Source organism: Narcine bancroftii, chromosome 1 (genome assembly GCF_036971445.1).
Source record: "Narcine bancroftii isolate sNarBan1 chromosome 1, sNarBan1.hap1, whole genome shotgun sequence".
In the NCBI taxonomy this organism is placed as follows: Eukaryota; Metazoa; Chordata; class Chondrichthyes; order Torpediniformes; family Narcinidae; genus Narcine; species Narcine bancroftii.
The window spans coordinates 352,734,410-352,756,903 of record NC_091469.1 but is presented as its reverse complement, the minus strand read 5'-3'; the positions used below and the strand labels follow the sequence as shown (position 1 = coordinate 352,756,903).

General features: G+C 43.2%; 1 protein-coding gene and 1 long non-coding RNA gene across 5 annotated transcripts in view; one reads left to right on the top strand and one right to left on the bottom strand.

Moving 5' to 3' along the window:
- phlpp1 (PH domain and leucine rich repeat protein phosphatase 1) overlaps positions 1–1,909 on the bottom strand; it is a 186,697-nt gene extending 184,788 nt beyond the window's left edge. For both annotated transcript variants that reach the window (XM_069910973.1, XM_069910981.1), the window contains exon 1: positions 131–1,909. In XM_069910973.1, coding sequence (XP_069767074.1) covers positions 131–1,469 — 1,339 coding nt within the window. In that variant the 5' untranslated portion in view covers positions 1,470–1,909. The remainder of the gene's footprint in view (positions 1–130) is intronic.
- On the top strand, positions 1,657–20,437 carry LOC138749532 (uncharacterized). Of its 3 annotated transcripts, none has more exons than XR_011348730.1 (3): positions 1,657–2,281; positions 17,090–17,226; positions 19,740–20,437. It is a non-coding gene; the product is annotated as an uncharacterized lncRNA (long non-coding RNA). The 3 variants fall into 3 exon arrangements; XR_011348729.1 differs by having other exon boundaries at positions 1,658–2,306; XR_011348728.1 differs by having other exon boundaries at positions 1,662–2,146.
- The last annotated feature ends 2,057 nt before the right edge of the window (positions 20,438–22,494 follow it).

The following is a 22,494-nucleotide window of genomic DNA, read 5'->3' as shown; positions in this document are numbered from 1 at the left end:
AAGTTGTCCATGAAAATAATAAGTTAATGAACTCTGGTGGTATTTTTGTGTGTATTTACCAATGAACGCATTCAGATACCTTTCAGTTACAATTTTTTTTGAAACCAAAATTAAATCACCCTCATCATACCTGTATAAAATCGAATCAAACAGCCAATTTCAACATCCATTCCTTCTGCTTGTACCCTGCAAGGATCTTTAAATCCAAGTTTAAAGAGGTACTCATTTTGAATTTCAAGGGGATTTTCATGGGGCTCCAGCCTCCTGGTCATTTCACCATGAAGTTGCACATACATCATTGATGCCATCAAGCTATCATTTGTCTCCCTTCTCCAAGTTCCAAAAGTTAAAGATTTCAGCCTTGCCTCATCACAGTCCCACAGACCTTGCCTGCCAGCAAGACTGTCTTGCCTCAGGTCAGGCTTCTCCAGACGTTCTTCCTTGGTCACAACATCATTATGTCCTGTAGATCTGTCTGGTGAAGGTCTACGCCGAGCAGTAACAGGGTCCACAGCCATCAACTTGACCAGAGAATTATTTAATGATTTGAGTCTATTGGTATTACCACGCAGTGAAGACTTGAGGCTGTTAATTTCAGAATCAGATTTTGGCTCTACTCTGGCAGCTGCTGGTACGAAATGCACCTGCCTGCAGCTCACAGAATTTATGTCTTTCTGTGTGGCATTGATATCCAATGATATTCCAACCTTTGCATAGGTGACATTATTTTTCCTGCACTTGGTGGTATAAATATTTGACAGTTTTCCATTGGTACCAGTGTCCAATAGCGATTCCACTTTTCCATAAGTAGTGATACTCATCTGTCTGTGCCTTTCTGATCTGGTGCTCAAAAGCTCCGTTTGCCTGGGTCTGGCCAATAAGGCAGGGGCATTTTTTCTCGCTAGCCCAATCCTGCTGTCCATCGAACACAACTTGCCAACTCCTTCGCCGTCGGCTGATTTCGCCTTAACCTTGCATCCTCCCATCTGCCGGCCAGGATGCAGTAATCCAGTAGCTATCTCGGCTGCAGTGGTGTCCAAGGTGCAGGTGACAGGTCGCAGGTAGGAGGACATGTACCTGTCGAAGACGTGCAGGCAGCCCCTTTGTACGTCGGCACGAACCCACTCCTTCTCAGCTGCACTCAACGTCCTCTGCCTCAGTCCCGGCATGTTCTTGCGGTCCAAGCTGCGAGTGTGACAACATGGAGTGGCCGCGGAAAGGTCCCTGCGTCTCCTCCTCAAAAGCAGCGAGTTCGAGTGATCACAGCAACTGACGGCACCGGCAAGTTTCCCACTGGGACACAAGACCGTGGCAGCAGGAAAAGTCGGGGCACATCCCCCTCCTTCTCTGCAGGAATCCAGCCGCTGCACTTCGTCGGCGCTCATTCCACCGCCGCCGCCGCCGCCTTTCACTTTCCTACTTTTGCACCTCGAAGCGCCCGAACTCTGCCTCCGGAGCGCGGGATCCATGTTCCCAGCCAGTGGTCGTTGTTTCACACACACGCGCGCGCGCGCGCGCAAAGTGGAGGGGAAGAAAACAAATAAAACAGCTCCTTAATTTAAATAAATAACAAATCCAGTCCGGGTCATTATCTTTTTTCTGCAAATTTCGGACCAGAATAGCAGCATCCTGGGAGTGTCCCTCCACTGTCACTCCAACCCTCCCTCAGCAACTGACGCCATTACGGAATGGAAGACCGTCCACAGAGCGCGGGAGAGGCGCGCGGCCGCCTTATGAATAATGCATGATTTCCACGCACAATGCTCACCCGCCTCCTTAATCATATTCATAGGGTTTGTTTAACCCCGCCCCCTCTATCGTCATTCAATACATCGATTTCATAAGATACCACAGTTCAGGGTCACGTCACATTTTTACTCCAAGAAGCCATTTCTCGCAGATGAATATTGTTGCGACGTCATGAATGGGGAGAAGTTGACGCACATCGAAGACGTCAGTCCGCAGCGGGGCATTGTGGGAGCTGTAGTTTCCAGGCGAGGAAGGCAGGCACTGCAATTTCCTGACCCGTGCCGCTTTTCGGATGCGTGCTCGTGTGATCTCTCAATCTGGCTCCGCCCCAGGAGAGTAGATGTAAAGCGTTACGAATAAAGGAAGGTACCAAAGTGAATCGAAAGTGGTGAGAAGGGTTAGTTGCACCATCAGAACTGGATCCATAGTGAAGGATTTTGTTTTCTTTTTCCATCTGAAGTGCTCCCACCATCTCCAGATCGTTCAGGCTCAGGCATCATGTGACTTTTGTCCATGTGCCTCCGTTCTCTCGGTACTGTCATTGACTTCCTGGAAAAGCAAGTAGTTATCCTTTGATCCAGTATTTATACTTATCTAAAAAGAGTGACCTGATCTCCATAAAATCGCAATTTTGTTGGTGGTGTGTTTTGCGAGTTACCTACCGTGTTTCCTTCATTTTAACAAGGATGTCAGCTCTTGTTGGTGGTCAAGGATTTTGGGAGTCTCAAAGTTCATTAATTAATATGCACCAACATTTTTACTGGTTCCAGCTGAATGGGGACGTTGTTTAAAACAACTACAATAGTGTGGTACACTGAGGTAGCAGCAAGCAAGTACAAAACTCAAAAGACTGTACAACAGGCTTTATTCAGATAAAAGTCTGAACATCAGTTCATGCCTTGGTGGCTCCCAGTGTGACTGGCTCAGGAGGGGCCAGCTCAGGTCTATATTCAGGTCGGCTGATTGACAGCCGGCCAGGTGGAGTCAGGGGTCTATTCAGCATTTCGGTGGTCTTCCTGCAGGTACAGAGATCGTCCCCTGGAGTAGGCTGGTGGTCGTATCACCACAAATAGTAAACATTTTTTTTAAATTTGGAGATATAACACCTGCCCCACCCAATTACACCCATGTGATCAATTAAACTAATCCGTTGGTCTTTGAAACAAAGGAGGAAACCTATGCAAGACAAGGAGAGAGTGTGTAAACTTCTTTTCGGCACCGGTGGATTTAAACAGCTATGTGATCGTTTTAACTGCTGTTGTGAACCACTGTCGATAACTCACGAGTTATGCGAATAATATAGGGTTGTATTAGCAAAAACATGACAGTGTTAGCCATCTAATAGGCTAGTCCCAATCTGAGCGGAGAGCAGTGGCCAGGTACACTTATATGCAAGCAAGGGGGCTATTTCCCCCTAGTCAGCCGAAAGCACCGGTCCTCCATACCAACTAGCAGTGAGGTACTACATACAAGCATGCGATACCAAGGATCACCACACTCACTCTCCTTTTTTTAAAAAAACGAAAGCCAACTGTGACAGACTGGAAAAATAATGGACTGAAAGATAAATTAAGAGTACACAAGTGTGGTATTAGTAGTTACAATTATTGGTTGAGCCTGACCAGCGGCTTGATGTGACATCTGAACCATCTCAGCTCCTGCGGTAGTGAGTTTTGAGTTGGAGACTCTTGTGGTGATACCCGAGTTGGAGATGGTCCAATGGTCAGTGTCGTAGGGGATAGTGGAAATGATGGTGTGATGGGTAGATGTTCGGCGCTGTCATCTGTAAGAGTAAGGTTAGATTCTTGTGGAAGAAAATGGACGTGGCGAGGTGAAGGACCCCTCAGTTGGGTTGATAATTATTTATCCCCGTGACCACAAGAGTTAGGTGGTTTGGTGCTGTGCGGTACTTTTGTGGGTGGACTGGGGGTTTGAGGTGGAGGTGGTGACTCAGGCCCTGCAGCTGGTGCGAGGTATTGGACAGACATGGTGTCCTCCTCCTGTCTGGAAAAATGACAAATTCATAATGTGGGTTAGCATGAAGGAGTTGAACTCGATCCACTAATGGATCTGATTTGTGGGGTCTGACATGATGCTTGAGCAGAATGTTTCCAGGGGTTGTGAGCCAGCTAGGCATAGTAGTTGATTTCCTTGGGAAAGAAAACATACGTTCGTGAGGCATCACATTGGTGGCTGTGCAAAGGAGGGAGCGGATGGAATGCAGCATGGTTGGGAGACAGGGGAGTGTTTAGTTTTGAGAGCAAGAAGTATGGCCTTCCAGATTGTGGAGTTTTCTTTCTCTACTTGTCTGTTACCTTGTGAGTTGTAGCTAGTGGTACGGCTCTGGCCAGGAAGTACTGGTGGAGTTTGTCACTCATGAAGGAGGATCCCCTATCACTGTGTATGTTGTTACAAGTCCAGAGGATGCCAAAATCCAGCAGCAATAGAAATTCACCTAGACAAATGGTTACTTAAACAAAAGTTAATTTTAATTTTCTTTAAACATAAAAACAGGATCAAACTTTAACTTATTACCCTTAACTTAACCCCCTTCTAATTCTAAGCTCCCATGTATGTAATGTGTATATGTTCAGGAAAGTTCTTTGCTTTAATAGTCCAATCATTCACTTCTCACTTCTCCAAGGTCACCAGTATCAGGAAATTCTTATACTGTGCACCAAATTTAACATTTATGAATTTTTACCAGGTTCTTGTTGGTTTCAGAGAGAGAAATTTGTTGCTCGTTGGACACACACAAATTGATTTCCTACAATCAGTCACTTCACTGTCTTGCTGAAGAAACTTGCCTCATCATGGTTTACCACATGATAACCTCTTCTTCCAGGTCACAACAGAGTTCCTCTTGTTTCCCTTATTTCAGGAGAAACACTCTAGCCAGCCATTTCCTCTTGTAAGAACTAAAAGGGTTTAGAACAGGCTGAACTCAGAACTCACAACCTGTCTTCAAAATGGGCTTTTAACAAGCTTGCTTGCTTCTCATGTTGCAGCCTCAAAGGCCACTGCAGAATTGAACACACTCTCTCTCTCTGTAAAAGAGAAATCCTGTTTGGTCTTTTCTCTCTTTTGCAAAAACCACATGACCCCTCTTAGAACAGCAAACTGCAACCAAACAGATTGCTGGCACCAGAATCAGTTTCTGAGCCTGGTCATTGTTGCTTTGAAGAAAATAGTCCATTTACTCCACATCAGTAGTCCAATATACACATACCTGTGAAGTCCCCATAGGCATTCTTCAAAATTTCTGTAAAGTCACTGTGGACATGAAGTCTCTGCTTATGCATAGCTCTTGCATTTCAAATATCTATTGTGAAATGTTAATTTCTGTTTGTAAAGTGACCTATACTAAACCATCACATAAGACATATTTATATATTATATAAAATGTAATATACTCCATAACAATGTATTCTGGATAACCGAAGAGGGAGAAGAGGTGATCGAGGCACTTGATTACCATAGTGGAGGATGTGTCCTTGCAGGGAATTGCGAAAGGGAAATGGGAGAATTCATCAATAATGATGAGGATGTATATGTTGGCATTGGTGGAAGGTAGTGGCCCTTTGAAGTCGATACTAAGGCATTTGAAGGGATGGGTGGATTCAATGAGGTTGGTGTCTGGTGGTTGGTAAAACTGTGGTTTGCACTCTGCAGATTTGGCAATTGAGAGTGATTGCACAAACCTCATCAACAGAGTAAGGGAGGTTGTGTGATTTCACAAAGTGGTATTTGATTGTGTAATGTTTGGAGTTGTGCAAAATTTAGAGGCACAAGTACCTCTTGAGTTTGACTGGGTGGTACAGAATGTCGTAGTTGAAGGTGGATAGTTCCAATCTCCAGCAGAGTATTTTTTCATATTTAATTTTGCTATGAGCCTGGTTGTTGAACATGAAAGCTACAGATCGTTGGACAGTGACTAGGGTGAATCATCTACCTACTAGATAATGCCGCCAGTGTCTATTAGAATTGACAGTTGCCTGAGCCTCTTTCTCAACTGAGGAGTATCATATTTCAGGGCCTTGCAGGGTGCGGGAGAAGAAGGCAACACGTCTGCCTGCTTGATTTAAGGTAGCAGCCAGGGCAAAATCTGAGGCGTCACTTTCCACTTGGAATGGCTTAGATTTGTCGATAGAGTACATGGAGACTCTGACAATCTCTTGCTTGATATTAATGAAAGTAGGAAGAGCTTGTTCTGAGAGGGGGGAAAGGATGTTTTGATAAGAGTTTGGGCTTTGTTGGCGTAGCGGGTACCCACTGGGCATAGTCGGAGAAAAATCCCAAGTATTTTTTAAGGGCTTTATGAGTTGTAGGGACTGGTAGTTCCATAAGAGGGCGCATCTGGTCAGGATCTGGGCTGATCACACCATTTTTGACCACATAGCCAAGGATAGACAATTTAGTTACATGGAAAGTGCACTTTTGATCATTATATGTGAGGCTTAGGTTCTGTGCAACTTTGAGAAATTTGTTGAGATTAGTGTCATAGTCCTGTAAGTTGTGACCACATATTGTGACATTATCTAAGTAGGGATAGGTGGCGGTTAGGTTATTGTCATCCACCATGTGGCCCATTTCTTTCTGGAATACAGACACTCTGTTAGTGACCTCAAAAGGGACACGGAGAAATTGTTTCAGCCTATCATCAGTGCCGGCTCTTGGTTGCTATGGGTCTCCAATCAGGTGTGAGATTGATGAATAGTTGTGATGGGTACACTCAGCATTGAGAGGTTGCAGGAGGGTTGTCGAACTACTAGAGGTGGGAGGGGTCCATTGTAAGCTTGGGTATGTTTTCGTGTTGGCACTGGAAATCCAACCCTAAGAGCATAGGGGAAAAAAAGATTAGGTAGGAGGAGCAATCGGAAATCTTTATATTCAGTGCCCTTGATTGACAGGTTAGCAAAACAGTAGTCATGTAGCTCTGCAGCATGGGAGCTAGAGGCTTGGCGAATTTTACGGTCAGTGTTTTGTACTTCGAGAGCACAGAGGGCAGCCACACAAGGGTGGATAAGACTCTCGGTGCTTCCACTGTCAAACAGACAGTTTGTAGGGTGTCTATTTACTTCTATATTCAGCATGGAATGGGTTAAATCATGGCTACTTGCCAGATTTAGCTCCAGCAAGGCCAGTGTTGTCAGTGTTGTATCATCCTGTTCTTCAAGTCACTCGTCTCCAGGGGGTGCTGTCCAACTAGACTTGCACAAAGCATTGTGGGCCGGCAGGAGATTTTGAGATAAGCAGGCAGAAGGGATTGATGGATGTTCCTGCTCTTTCCCAGAGATAATAACAGTTTTGGCGGTCCTTTTAGAGAGCCCTCTGCAGACCTTTCCACAGTGATCCCTCTTTTTCTTGAATATTTTGTTTATATTTTCACACAAGCTTGTACAGTCATGTATAGTGTCATGCCAACAATGACATGTACATATATTCGTTGTCTTTATGACTATATATACAAGCCTGTGTCTATACCAGCCCCCTCCCCCCACATATAAAACAAGAGAACTCACTCAAACTTTGATCAACAACAACAAAACTTTAACAGCAAGAAAATAAACAACAAGGGCAGGGACTGTCGCAGCTCAGTGGACGATCTCTGGGTCGATATCCATTCCTGACTTTCCTTGATCAGGATCAGTGCGAGGGAGAGAAAACCGCAGTAAGGAACGTGGAAACCAATCACTGCCACACACCTATGTAGCGCATGTATGGCTGCCAGATCTTACGAAAGGTTCTGTATTTGTTTCTCAAATTATGTTATTTTCTCCAGTGGAATGCAGCTTTGCATTTCCCTGTTCCATTGTTCAATACTAAGACTACAATCAAACTTCCAAGTCACCGCAATGCACTTCCTGGCCACTGCCAATGCGATTAACACAAATTGAATTTGAAATTTGAACAGCTTCATTGTAAGCCTTATGTCCATTATATTTCCCAGCAGGAACAACTCTGGGTCCTGTCTGTGGAAATCACTTGGCTATAATTTTCTTCAAGACTTGGCCTAGAACTACCCAAAAGGGCCTCACCTTGGTACATGACCAGGTTGTGTACACGAACGTCCTGGTTGCAACACTACATCTGAAGCATTGGTCCGAGAGTTCTAGTTTTGATCTGTTTATTTTCTGTGGCGTTATATATAACTGGTGCAAAAAGTTATATTGTAATGCCCAAGACTCCCATCTTTTTCTCGACCTATGAAGGCTTGGTTTGGGTCCCTCTGACTGGAACAGGCAATACATTGCTGAAATAAATTTCTTACCGCTCCCCCCTTCCAATCAAGGCCTCTACATTACTGCATTGAGGTAGGGCCATACTTGGACACAATACAAAGATAGCCGTGGAATGTCTGATTTGGCAAAGCATATTTATTTTTTAACTGCTCAAATGACATTAATTGCCCCTGCACAGTCCTCTATGCACCTGATGCCATTTCAGCGCCAGATGTCTAGGATCTTGTTACCTACCGTTAATAGTATTAATTTATTAGGAGTCAGGGGTGTTTTTGGTGACGGCTCCACTTTAGCATTCATATACTGGTTAATTTTGGTCCAGATACTAATCACTTGTTTTAGTATGAGGCTGCCCTTCTACCCTGACAGCAATTTGGCATTCCATTTGTAAATAAAATCCTCTGCTATCTTCTTGCCCACCGAGTGCAGATCAATTTGTGTGCAGGATGGTACACCTCCTCCATGAAAGAGAGAGGCGATGTATCGTGACTGAGCACCCCAATAATATTTTTTGAAGTCTGGCATTCTCAATCCGTCTAGACTATAGTCCCAAGTTAATTTTTCTTAAAAGACCCTTGGCACCTTACCAATCCAGAGAAACCTTCTAACCTTATGTAACAGCTGTTTAAAGAAACTCCGGGGCAAGCAATATTGGAATCTTGGCAACACATTCATTTTGATGCAGTTGCCCACCAATGTGATGGGCAGGGGCATCCACCTCTTTAAGTCCTCCTCGACTCTTTCCAGCAAGGGGGTGTAGTTTAACTTGAATAGATTGTTCAAGTTACTATCAATATTAACTCCTAGGTATTTGATCCCCTTCTGTGGCCACTTTAAATTACTATTTTCTTTAAATTGACTATAATTACCCTCAGTGAGTGGCATCACCTCGCTCTTTTCCCAATTGATCTTGTACCCAGAAAGTTTCCCATAGTCCTCCAGTACTCCATGCAGTCTAGGCAAGGAAGTCACAGGGTCCATCAGATATATCAGTATGTCATCAGTGAATAAGTTAATGATGTGCTCCTCCTGGCCCACTTTATAACCTTTAATATCTGAATCCTGATGAACGGCCTCCACCAACAGTTCCATTGCCAGCACAAAGAGAGCTGGTGACGGCGGGCACCCTTGACCACGAGATCTGGTAAGTGGAAAGGCTGAAGAGACCTGCCCATAGGTTACAACTTTCATCCTGATCCAGTTTTGAAAAGTTGGTCCCAACCCCACCTTCTCCAGCACCTTAAATAAAAATTCGCACTCCAATCTGGCAAAAGCCTTCTCTGCATCCAAGGAAACAGTCAATCCCCTCTCATTTCGAGATTGTGCCAGATGCATTACACTCAGCAGTCTGCCAATATTGTCTGCTGTTTGCCTCTCCTGCACAAAACCTGTCTGGTCTTTATCATTTTTGGAAAATGCAATGCCAATCTGTTTGCCAGGGGTTTGGCCAGGATCTTGCTATCAGTATTCAGCAGAGAAATGGGTCTATAAGAAGAATGCATGACTAGATCTTTACCCTTCTTCAAAATCATCGTAACAATCGCCATTGTGAAAGATTCCGGGAAGGACCTTGTTTCCCTAGCCTGATCTAACATCTCCATAAGGAAAGACATTAATAAGTCCTTAAATTTTCGATAGAACTCAGCTGGGAATCCATCCTCCCCCAGAGACTTGCCTGCTTGTAGGACACTCAATGCTTAACCCAGCTCTGTAAAAGAAAGATCTAATCCTGCATGTTCCTCTGGATTCAGATAAGGGAGATCAAATCTGGCCAGGAACTCATCCATTTCATTGGGATCCCCAGTCAATTCAGATTTATACAATCCTTCATAGAATTCCCTGAAGATCTCATTAATTTCCTATAGTTTATACGAGACCTGGCCATCCCGGTTTGTATTGCATTAATTGCTCTAGAGTCTTGTTCTGTCCTCAACTGCCAAGCGAGGACCTTGTGCGCTCTCTCCCAACTCATAATACTTTTGTCTCGACCTCATAATGGCCTTCTTCAATCTATACGTCTAAAGCATATTATATTCCAATTTCTTGTTTGTGAGAGCTCTGTAATGGTCCTCTAAGCCTGATTTCTGAAAATTCTTCTCTAATTGGGTAATGTCCTTTTCCAATTCCTCCACTTTCCTCATATTATTTTTCTTGACTGTCTTTGTATCCCTACTTATCTGGCTCCTCAAGTACACCTTGAGGATGTCCCATAGAAGAAATTTATCTGGAATAGAGGGCAGTTGTCTTCCCAGAACAGGACTATTTGAGTTATTATAAAACTACAAAACTACCTTTTTCAACAGCAAAGTATTAAGATGTCACCTATATTCTGTACCTTGCTTATCTGGCATATCTATAGTCAAAACCAAGGGGGAATGGTCTGAGAGAAGCCTTGCCTTATACTCGGCTTCCACGATCCTACCTTCCAAATGGGCTGAAGCCAGAAAAAAAAGAGTAGGAATTGTGTTGTTTTGAGTAAAATGAATAGTCCCTCTCCCTTGGATGCTTTTTACGCCACACGTCTATTAAATTCAGTTCTCTCATGGAGTCAATGGTGGCTTTCTCTTGATAGATAAAAAGGCCTGCACTTGATAATCAGATACTCCAGATCTCCAGAGCAGTGAGTATCAGCAATGTTAGAGTTAGTGCACCATAGATTATTTATATAGATACACAACCCACCTCCCTTACTTTTTCCTGTTGCTATTCTGTCAGTCCTGAAAATCATTCGACCTTCCAATTCCACCACATTATCTGGTATCCTGCTATTGAGCCATATCTCCATAAAAACTATTACATTACAGTTTGTGAGCCTTCCTGTGTGAGATCCCATGTCTTCAACTCATCCATTTTATTCACCAGAGACTGAGCATTAACAAGGAAAAGACTCGGTAGCGCTGGCCTGAGCAATTTTACCACTCAGGACTCCCGTTTCCCCCATCATTGCTTATGGTCTCGTCAGCGATACTGAACCCTTCCAGTCAGGGTGAGTCGAATGCAAGCCCGCAATGTCCGTTCCCTAACCCTAATGAGCTCTGTGAATGAATCAAACCTGCATCACTAATAAATTTCCAAAAGTGTCTCTCTACTGCAGCTGTAAAATGCAGTTAAATCTGACAAACACACATAATACAAATAGTTTAACACTATTTTACAAATTCCTGTCAGACACTGTGTCTTATGATGTGCCAGGTGAATGATTCTGATCCTTTTTGTTAAAATGTGTGCGATATAGGCTAAGACAGCATTCACATTAATTTTTTTCTCACTTTTGATACTTTTAACAGTTTAATTTAGCATCAGTTCAGTATCCCATAGAGCTTTGTTAAGTATTGTATACAGAATGCTTTGGTGAGGAAATTTTGTGGAAAGGTAAAATGGCAAGGGTGTCCTTGCAGAAATTAACTTGGAAATATGCTTTAGGAGGACTGCAACTTCCTAATTTTCAGAATTATTATGAATTGGCACAGTTGAAATTTATTAATAGGATGAACCTTTGATATGGGCTAAGAATGTATTATCTCACATTGATGAGAAAAAGATAGTTCATTTTATTTATAAATGGAATTCTCAGCTCTTAGAGTTATGGAGTTTACGGTGTTGAAACATTTAATGGAGTTATGGACGAAGAAGAATGGAATTATAGGTATGGAAGATAAAATTTCAGCTAAAACTCCTTTTTATTTCAAAATAAGATTTTTTCTTTTACATTAAATAATCAATTTTTGAAAGTGTGGGAACAGAAAGAAATCAGATTAGTAAAAGGATTTTTTTTGTTTCAAAGAATGAAATAAAAATCTGAAATTTCTTCAAATACTTTGTTTATTACTTATTATCAAGTTAGAGCTTTACTGTTGGATAATTTTGGGCATATGTTACGGTTACCTGGGCAGTCTAAATTTGGAAGTTTACTTACTGAAGGTGACAAGAGAGGATTTATATCTGAGATATATGCTTTATTACAGAATAGAATGCTTAAGCCAGATATTCATAAACCTAAATTAAAATGGGAAAAAAGATTTATCTATATCTATCTCTCAAGATGATTGGATGACTATATGTGAGGATAGTTTTGACTAAAATTGCAAATGTAAGGTATAGATTGGTTCATTATAATTTTATTCATCAGTTATATTTAACTCCTGAAAAGTTAAGGAAATATAAGTTTATTTCTTCTGATTTATGTTTTAGGTGCCATAAACAAGTTGGCTCCTTCTTGCATTCTACTTGGTTATGTGAAACATTTCTAGAATAGAATTAAGGAACTTTTAGAAGTTCTATTTAAATTTAAAATTTTGCTTGATCGTATGGTATTTCTATTGGGTTATATTAAGATATTGAGTTTGGAATTAAAATTAGATAAGTCTCAAATTGCCTTTTTGAGATTGGCATTAGCTGTGGCTAGAAAATGTTTGGCAATTACTTGGAAAAATGAGACTGATTTGAGTATTCAACGATGGCATTCAGAAACGCGGTCTTGTATTCCAATGGAAAAGATAACGTATTTTATGTAATAATTATTCTTTCTTTGTAAAAGTTTGGAGGCTGTATATGAGATATATGGGATTGAATTTGTAATAGTTTTTTTTCCCCCCACGGTTGTTGGGGTTGAACTAAACCATGGCAATAGTTGAAGGTTGTTATATAAATTGATCTCCTTCTCTATTCTCTTTCTTCTTTCTTTTAGGGTAGTTTAGAGGGGGGAGGGTTGGGAGGGGTGGCGGAAAATATTATGTATTTACTTATATTTTATTGTATAAAATATTTTGATTAATAAATAAAATTTGCAAAAAAAGTTTTATATACAGTAATATGGTGTTCACACAACGTCCACATCGCATAATGCGCAATTTCACAGAATGTATTTTTGCGCATACCTGTATATGTATTGTTTGTCTGTATGTGTCATGTCTGTACACATGATTTGACCAGAACAAATGTTTTGTCGGTTGTACTGGTACAATTGGATGACAAATAAACGTGAACCCATGAATCAGAGATCAACCTTGTGTTATTCTCTATTGATTCTCCTTTATCTTTCTGCACCTGTTAGCTTGTACAAGGATGATCACTGCAAGATAGTGTGCCCAGAGTCATTTTGATAACCTAGATCAGTAGTTCTCAACCTTTTGCTTTCCACTCACATACCACTTTAAGTATTCCCTATTCCATAGGTGCATTAGTAAGGGATTGGTTAAGGTGGTATATGGGTGGAAAGAAAATGTTTGAAAATTACTGTTTCAATCGTACCTAATTAACTTGTTATTTTTATGGTTTCATAACTCCAAAGGAAATGGGCCAATTACAAATTTTCTCATGCAAAATATTTCAGGAACAATTGAGTCTAGAGTAGTGATTCTCAACCTTCCCTTCCCACTCACATCCACCTTAAGCAATCCCTTACTAATCACAGAGTATTGATGGCATAGGGATTACTTAAAATGGTATGCGAGTGGAAAGAAAAAGGTTGAGAACCACTGTCCCAGATGCTTTAATCTTCTAGGAGTCATTGACTATTGGAGAAGCAAAGGGTCATGCACACAAGACTGGCACGAGTCTAAATTGAATATCATGCAGTTATTCCCAGGAAGCATAGATTTTTAGAACTGCATTTATGGAACAAATACTGATTCTTCAAAGCTATACGACAGAATTGGATGAGTTCCCAGAAGCACATGAATGCATGGTTCAGGATACATCTTAATTGGATTTTAAGGGGTTTGAGTATTTTCATCCCCAGTTTTGTTTTTTTTTTAAATACAAATTATGTTCAGAGTTTTTAATCTTTTATTTTCTCTTCCCCAAGACATTGCCTAGCTACTGCTTGGTATGTCTCATACTAGTTGACATCATGCCAGTCTGATGCAGGCTTAGTGGAATAGATGGGCTTTTCCTATGCATGTTATCCTCTATTCAAGACCAATAGCAGATGTAAATGACCATTACCAGATAAAATATGAGACATTTGGAGAATGTGTTATTTCAATGTACCATTTTAAACAAAGATGAAGGTGATATGATTCAACAACAAGCCTAATTAAAGCAAACAGAATTATTATCCCCATCATCAACATCTTGGGAATAGTCACTAACCAAAAGTTCAATTGGACTGGCCATGTAAATACTATGGCTACAAGAACAGGTCAGAGGATGGAAGTCCTACAGCAAATGGTAAAACAAAATGGCTTCACCTCTTTACACCTCAATGCCTTTCCACAAGTCAGTGAAGCCTTATTCTCTACTTGCTTGGGTTGTGGCAGTTCCACCAACATTCAAGAATTTTTTTGCATATTTGATTGGCTCATGAACATTCTAAACATTTATTCCCTCCACCGTCAGCACATTGGCTTCAGTACCAACCAAAGAGATATTTGGGCAACTTCTCCCAACCACTCTAAGGGAAACCAGCTCATCAGACACATGGAAACAACCTCCTGAGGGTTCATCTCCAGATCACATACCATTCTAATGTAGAAATATATCTGCTCTTTCATATAGTTGGGACTATATCCTGGAATTCCCTGCATAATTACACTGAAGGAGTACCTTAAATTTTTTAATTATTTTATTTATAGATGCCATACAATCAATTACATTGCATACATTTCAATCATAATTAATCATATATGGCTTTTACAAGTTTGAAAAAGAAAATAGGAAAAAAAAGAAAAGACACGAAGAATAAAAGAATAAAAGACCTAACCCCTGCCCCCCGAAAAAACTGGAAAATTACTTAAAATAGAAAAAAACAAAATGGATTTTTTTTTTAAATCTGGAAAAATTACATAAACCAATGATAAATTCCAATATATCTAATATTAATCCTAATTAATCATATATTCATTAAGAATCTCGTATATCTTCCATCATCCAATTTAAATTCAGTGTTGAATCAATTCTCTGAAGTAAAATAAAACATCAATATAAATATATATAGGTAGATAGATAGATAGATAGATAAATAAGCGCTAAAGAATATAGCGCCACCCCCCTCTATCGTGCGGGATCTAGCTCATTGCCACAAACAAGCGCATGAACAGCGGCCAATGGAGTCCAGCACCCCTCACCTCTCAGAACAAAGTCTCTAATTTACTAGTCCATTGCATAATTCCAAATAATTCCTTCTCATTTACTCGTCCTATTAAAAGGCAAAGTTTCCACAAAATTTGATGCCAGTTTGTAATCCATAAAAAAATTATTTTTGCCATTCGGTAATACAATGTAAATTTGTATCCCTTTTCCCAAAGACTTGTCTTCATTAAATTGTCTCCTTTTAGCTAACAACTGTGCAGTAATGTTCAGATAAAAGAAAACCTTCGAACCATGATATTCAAGTGGACTTTCTTTATTCTTACTTTTACTGCTGCGTGTGATGATACGCTGCAGTACCTCACTCGGCCAACAGGCCTAGAGACACGGCACCCGGCCTAATGACATCCGACCACCAGATGGGCCTAGAGGGCCCATAGTTTAAAGCCGAGGCCTGGGCTGTGTGCTCTCTCTCTCTTTCCCCGGGATCATTGCTGCAAGCAGCTAGCAGCCAACTATCTTTATATGAGTGGCATAAAGCTGTGTTGGCCCAAACCACATTGTGTCTGTGTTTTCCTTTGGTGCAGCCTGCTACAATTTATTACACTCACATAAAATGTGGGCGATCCCACCCAAGCATGAGGAGGAGATCGAGGAGGGGGACAAACCCTTCATGGTTGAGATGTGTGCAAGCCCCCCAATCCTGGTGGAGACTGGCTCAGACATGGGGATGAGAGCGAGGATGCCAGACCCTCAGCGGATGCCTACCAGGTAACGCCGGTCTCGGGGAGTCCCATGTCCATCAGTGGAGGCAACATTCCCCAGCCCCAGTGCAATCAGGACGCCCAGAAATGAATCAATGGCAGCACCTCTTAATGTTGCTACAGCCAGACCGCCTGAAACTAGACCCCCGGGTCTCCTGTGCACGCACATACTTCAGCCGCTGGAGACATTGTTTCCTGAACTACGCTCACATGATGATGCCAACTGCGCACCCGGAAAACCTTTCAATGCTGCTGTTGGCCCAGCTGGGAGTCCTCCCGTACACATTAGTCCAAGACTGCGCCTCATACAGGGGAGGCTATGGATCTGTTCCAGTCCCACTGTCTCCAAAGGGGAGGCGAAGTACATGCGAGACACCATCTCCTGACCAGAAAACAGCAACCAAGGGAGTCCTTCCGGGATTTCACGCTCTCAGTAAGAGCCCTAGCACGGGCATGCAACTCCAGCACTAGAACCTCACAGCAAATAACGTAGGACCAGCACACGCTGGTGGTGAGGGTCCAGTTAAACGAAATCCACCAGTGGCTGTTAGAACAAAGCACGGTGTCCCTGGAAGAGGCTCTGAGGGTGGCAGATGTGATGGAGACAGCTGGAAACAACCTTGGGGAATACCTCCCCGACCACAGAACCAAGCCCCCCCACTCCAACCCTGCTGGACTCGCTGACACCCCACCAAGATTGGGCCAATAATGTGGAGACGACAACGGCTGCAGTAATAGCGGCTCAGCCAGATGAGACCTGTACACGCCAGTTCTGCGGCCAAAACCACCACCACCGGGCACGCTGCCTGACAAAAGACTCAGACTGCTCGAAATGTAGAAAACAAGGCCATTATGCTCGGGTCTGCAGGAGCCCGCGGGCAACCGCCAAGACCTATTGTCATGTAAATGGGTGGTGGGATAGCTCTGCTTCCTGTTAGGTCTGCTTTGTTCATGAATGAGTGAGTCAAACACCAGACTGAGTCAAAATCAAGGTTCTTTGTTCTTTATTGCCAGATTGTAACACTTGCAACTAACAGTGTTAGTTGGAGAAGGCGCATTCTGCCGTTATCAGCAAGTGGTGTTTTTTATATACCTTAGGATACGTACTTAGTAAATTATCATACCATGACATTGTCCAATGAATAAACTGTTGCTGTCCCTCTCTGCTAGCCTCCTGCACATCAATTTGTCATCCCCACTCTTATCTTGAGAGTACAAGGCCACAACTGCATCTTGTTATGGCCCAGCACTGGGTGACTCCCTCTACATTCCCAGCTCATGATGTTTTTACCTAACATTCCCCAGTTTAGCCAGGAAGGAACGCCATGTGCGCCCAGAGGGAGCAGCCATCTTGGACCCGGGATCCAGAGGAGGGCCGTCACTACTACAGAGACCATGAAGACACTGAGGAGTGCATGCTGGCTTCCCTCAGGATCAATCAGGCGAGTCCACACAATATGTCAGAAGCTACGTTTTCCGTGCGGTTGAACGGGTTGAAATTTAAATGTCTGTTGGATAGCGGTAGTATGGAGCATTTCATAGAGCTGAAATCAGCCAAAGACCACAGGTTCCCCATATACCCCAGCAACAGGCAGATTTTCCTAGCATCCAACAACCACCCAGTGGAAGTAAAGGGGTACTGTGAGGTGACACTAGAAATTAAAGGGAGGGAGTTTCAAGACTTCTGTCTGCTGGTCCTGGAACAGCTCTGCACCCCGGTGCTGTTGGGATTAGATTCCAGTGCTAGCTGGAGAGCCTCACGGTCATCCACAACATAAGATTTTATCATTCTTAATTTTCTCCCTGTTCTGGTTGTCAAACATAAAAGCTACCGACTGTTGGTCTGTGACCAGTGTAAAGCGGCTGCCCGCCAGGTAGTGCCTCTAGTCCCTTAAAGTCTCCACTATGGCCTGGGCCTCTTTCTCCTCTGCTGAGTGCATGGTTTCTGAGCCCTGCAGCGTTTGAGAAAAGAAAGCCACCAGGCGTCCCTCCTGGTTCAGGGTAGACCAGGACCATAGCCCCCGCTAGTGCTTATGAGCCAAAAGCACTGTGCACTATATCCTTAATATCGAGCCCCCCCCCCCACCTTATTTACCAACTGTAAACCCATGGCCACAAAGAGCAGGAGGTACAGCCCCAAAGACAGAGCTTTTATTAAAATGGAGACACACCGATTGCTGCAGGAGGACATTATTGAACCCAGCAACAGCCAATGGCAAGCCCAGGTAGTTGTAGCAAAGACGGGGGAGAAACTACACTTAGTGGTCAATTACAGCCAGACCATTAATAAGTTTACACAGCTGGATGCATACCCTCTCCCCTGGATTAGCGAGATGGTGAATACGATAGCCCAGTATAAGGTCTTCTCCACCATCAACCTCAAGGCTGTGTACCACCAGGTGCCCATCAGGAGGAGAGACAGGCCCTATACGGTGTTTGAAGCTGATGGCCGACTCTATCAGTTCCTCCGACTCCCGTTCGGAGTCACTAACGGGGTATCACTGTTCCAGAGAGAAATGGACCGACTGGTGGATGACTACCACCTGGAGGCTGTTTTCCCATACCTGGACAATGCTACCATCTGCAGGCACTTGGTGAACGACCACAATACAAGCCTAAAGAGATTCCTGGAGGCAGCCATAGAACGCAACCAGACATACAACAAAGACAAGTGTGTGTGTTCGGGGCTAAGAAGCTGGCTTTGTTGGATTACGTAGTACAGAACGGGGAGGTGGGACCAGATCCGGCTCGCATACAGGCCCTGATGGACCTACCCATCCCCACTATGCCCAAATTGCTCAAAAGATGCCTGGGCTTATTTGCCTATTACACCAGAGGATATCCCAGTACGCAGACAGGGCCCATTCAATGATGAGAGCAAAAGAATTCCTCCTGCCCAGTGAGGCAGTCCAGGCATTTAACAGCCTGCGCGATCACTTGGCACACATCACCATGAGGGCTGTAGACAAAACACTCCCCTTCCAGGTGAAGACCGACACCTCAGATGTAGCCATAGCAGCTACCCTGAACCAGGAGGGACGCCTGGTGGCTTTCTTTTCTCGAACGCTGCAGGGCTCAGAAACCATGCACTCAGCAGTGGAGAAAGAGGCCCAGGCCATAGTGGAGACAGTAAGGGACTGGAGGCACTACCTGGCGGGCAGCCGCTTTACACTGGTCACAGACCAACAGTCAGTAGCTTTTATGTTTGACAACCAGAACAGGGAGAAAATTAAGAATGATAAAATCTTACGTTGGAGGATCGAACTGTCTACCTACTCGTATGACATCAGATACCGCCCCGGTAAGTTCAATGAACCCCCGGGTGCTTGCACGGCCACTCAACACATGTCCCAGCTACAGAACATCCACAGTGAGCTGCAGCAGAACGGGTAAGGACTACTACAAGGGGTTGTCGTATATGTGCAGAGTGCAAACCACAGTTCTACCACCCTCCTGAAGCAGCCCTTATCAAATCCACCCGACCATTAGAACATTTCAGCATCAACATTAAAGGCCCCCTCCCATCCACCAATAACAACTGTTACTTCCTCACTGTGAAAGATGAGTTCTCCCAGTTCCCCTTCGCCATCCCCTGCGCAGATGTGTCCACACCAGCAGTAATCAAGTCCCTGAAACCCATCTTCAGCCTGTGTGGATACCCTAATGACATCCACACAGACAGGGGGGCAGCCTTCATGAGTGCAGAGCTGCAACAATATTTCCGAGAGATGGGGATTACTGCCAGCCGCACCACAAGCTACAACCCCCCCAAGGGAACGGGCAAGTAGAGAGGGAGAATGGTACCATTTGGAAGATGGTCCTTCTGATACTAAAGCCAAAGGACCTCCCAGTATCCAGGTAGCAGGAAGTGTTACCCAAGGCATTACATGCGATACGCTCATTATTATGTACTGCCACGAACATGACCACATGACAGATTTTTCTCTTTCACAAGGAAATCGACCCTGAGCTCGGAGGAGACATGTTGGATGATTTCACCAGGCCCGATGCTGATCAAGAAACATGGCTGAACACATAAGACGGACCCACTGGTCGAGAGGGGAGAGCTGATCCATGTGAACCAGAACTATGCGTTTGTGACATTCCCCGACGGGAGGGAGGACTCCGTCTTCATGAGGGACCTGGCGCCAGCCGAAGAAGAACCAGCCAAAGAAGAGGAAGTACCAGAAGAACCCCAGCCCGACCCAATCCAAGCACTCACACCCCCCTCAGCCGCACTGCGGAGGACAAATGCCACCCCACTGAGAACCCCCAACCCACCGATAACACTCGGCCAAATGATCCCCCCCCCCCAGCCCAAACCATGCACCCTCCCTGGAAGGTCCAAGAGGGTACGGAAACGAACGGTACACCTGGACTTGTGAGCAATTCCAGGACATTTTTTTAAAAGGGGTGAGTGAATGTGATGATATGCTGCGGTACATGACTTGGCCAACAGGTGGCCTAAAGACAAGGCACCCGACCTAATGACATTCGACCACCAGGTGGGCCTCGAGGGCCCATGGTATAAAGCCAAGAACTGGGCCATGTGCTCTCTCTCTCTCTCTCTCTCTCTCTCCCCGGGATCACTGCTGCAAGCAGCTAGCAGCCAACTATCTTTATGTGAGTGGAATAAAGCTGTGTTTCCCCAAACTGCATTGTGCCTGTTTTCCTTTGGTGCAGCCTGCCACACTGCTAAGACTAGAATCTTTTCCTTGTCTCAATAATTTTGACACTTAATTACTATAGAGCAAGGTTTCTCATTTGATTGTGGCCGTGGTCTGAGGGCTCGATGCGCTTTTTCAATTTCAATTGGACCTTCAAATTGATTTACCCCCAGAACCTTAGGTATCCATCCTTGAGGAAACTGAATCATGTCATGTTTTTCTTCTCCTTCCTCCAAGCCAACAATCTTAATGTTGTTTCTCCTACTAAAATTTTCCATCTTAGCAATTTTTCCTGAATTTATCTTCCTCTCAACGATTTCTTCCTTATCTTCAGAGTCCAATTTTTCTAGCTTCTCCTTTAGATTATCAACCTTTCGTTGAACTTCCATAACTTCCTGATTTTCCTCACCCTTTTGTTCTTGTACTTGCATGATATCTGTTTATAACTGCCTACATCTATCATTCATGTCGTTAACCTCGGGTCTTAAATATTTTATTCTTTTTGCACTATCTTCATACGATTTCACATTTCCCATACCATCTCATGCAATTCACCATCAATGTTCTTTTTATCCTTTTGTATAGCCTTATATTTATATTTGACTTGTTTAACATCTTCATGCACTGAAGTAACTTCTTCAAATCTTTTCCCTTGTCCTCATTCCGTAATTCTTGCTCTTATTTTTTTTGAAATCCTCCATAAATTGACGAGATCATGAAGAAAGCTTCCCTTCATCATTGAAATCAATTATCTCACTTGAATTTGATAATCTGACCTTGCTTAAAGAATCTGTTTTTCTTGGCCTGACACCATCTTCCCCAGCCATTAGGTGGTCAGACTTGCTGCTGTACCCAGCAACTCAACTCTCTGATGGGTTCTGGTCAGATGGGTTCTCCAGATCCGGGAATCCTCTGCATCAAAGGTCTCCCTTTATATTTAAGAGCAACACCTTCATTCACTCTAGCAACAGTAATTCTTTTTTTTTCGGAGGCATTTTAAAAGATAAATAGACTGTTCTTATATTCTTCCTTCATATTTTTATCTGTTTACTTCATTTAGATAATCATTTTCTATTTTCCCAGGAGTTTAGGATTCCACATCCTACATGTCACATGATTTCCCCCAAATACCTTAAATTTTGAATTTAGACATACAGCATGCTAACAGGCCTTTTCGGCCCACAAACTTGTGCTTCTCCAATAACACTCATTTGACCACAACCCCCAGTACATTTTTGAATGGTGTGAGGAAACTGGAGCATCTGGAGAAAACCCATGCAGATGCTGGGAGAATGTACAACTCATTAAAGACAGCAAGGGATTCAAACCCAGGTCCTTGGCACTGTGACAGTGTTGTGCTAATCATGTCGCCCAACAAGAATGGAGTACTTCAAAAGGCTCATCATATTCAAGGGTAATTACAAATTATAAATAATCTCTGCCAGTGATACTAGATCCCTGAATAAAAAGGTAGCAAAAACAAGGTTGCATCCTGTGCCCATTACCTCAGGTTCCCCCAGAGATGAATGCTAAATTATTGACAGTGCTCTCCATAATGTTTAGGATAAAGATACTTTTTTTTTGCCTTTATTTACCCGAGTGCTTCACAGTTTTAAATTTGTAATCAAACAATTTACATGTGATTCAAGGGCACATTCCTGATTTATTCAAGGGTATTTATGTACATTTTGCTTTGACCGTATTGAAATATAAGCATATTTTATACAGTCCCCTCACTTCAGAGCACCATGACATTTGGGACATTACATTGGTAAGCATATTAGTCATGTTTAGTTCAACAATTTAACAATGCCCAACACATGCAGCATCTGTGGCAGAGTCTGCCATTCCAGGATTGGTCTCATAGCCACAGTCGACGCTTCTCAACAAACCAGTGACTACCAGAGGCGCAGTATCCATGGTCAACCACAACTGACAGAAGCCACACAAACATGTTCAGTACTTTGCTGCCTATCACTTACATGAAGTTTGAAGTCTGTGATTCATAGGCATCACCAAGCGCTGGGTATCTTCTCTGCCGGG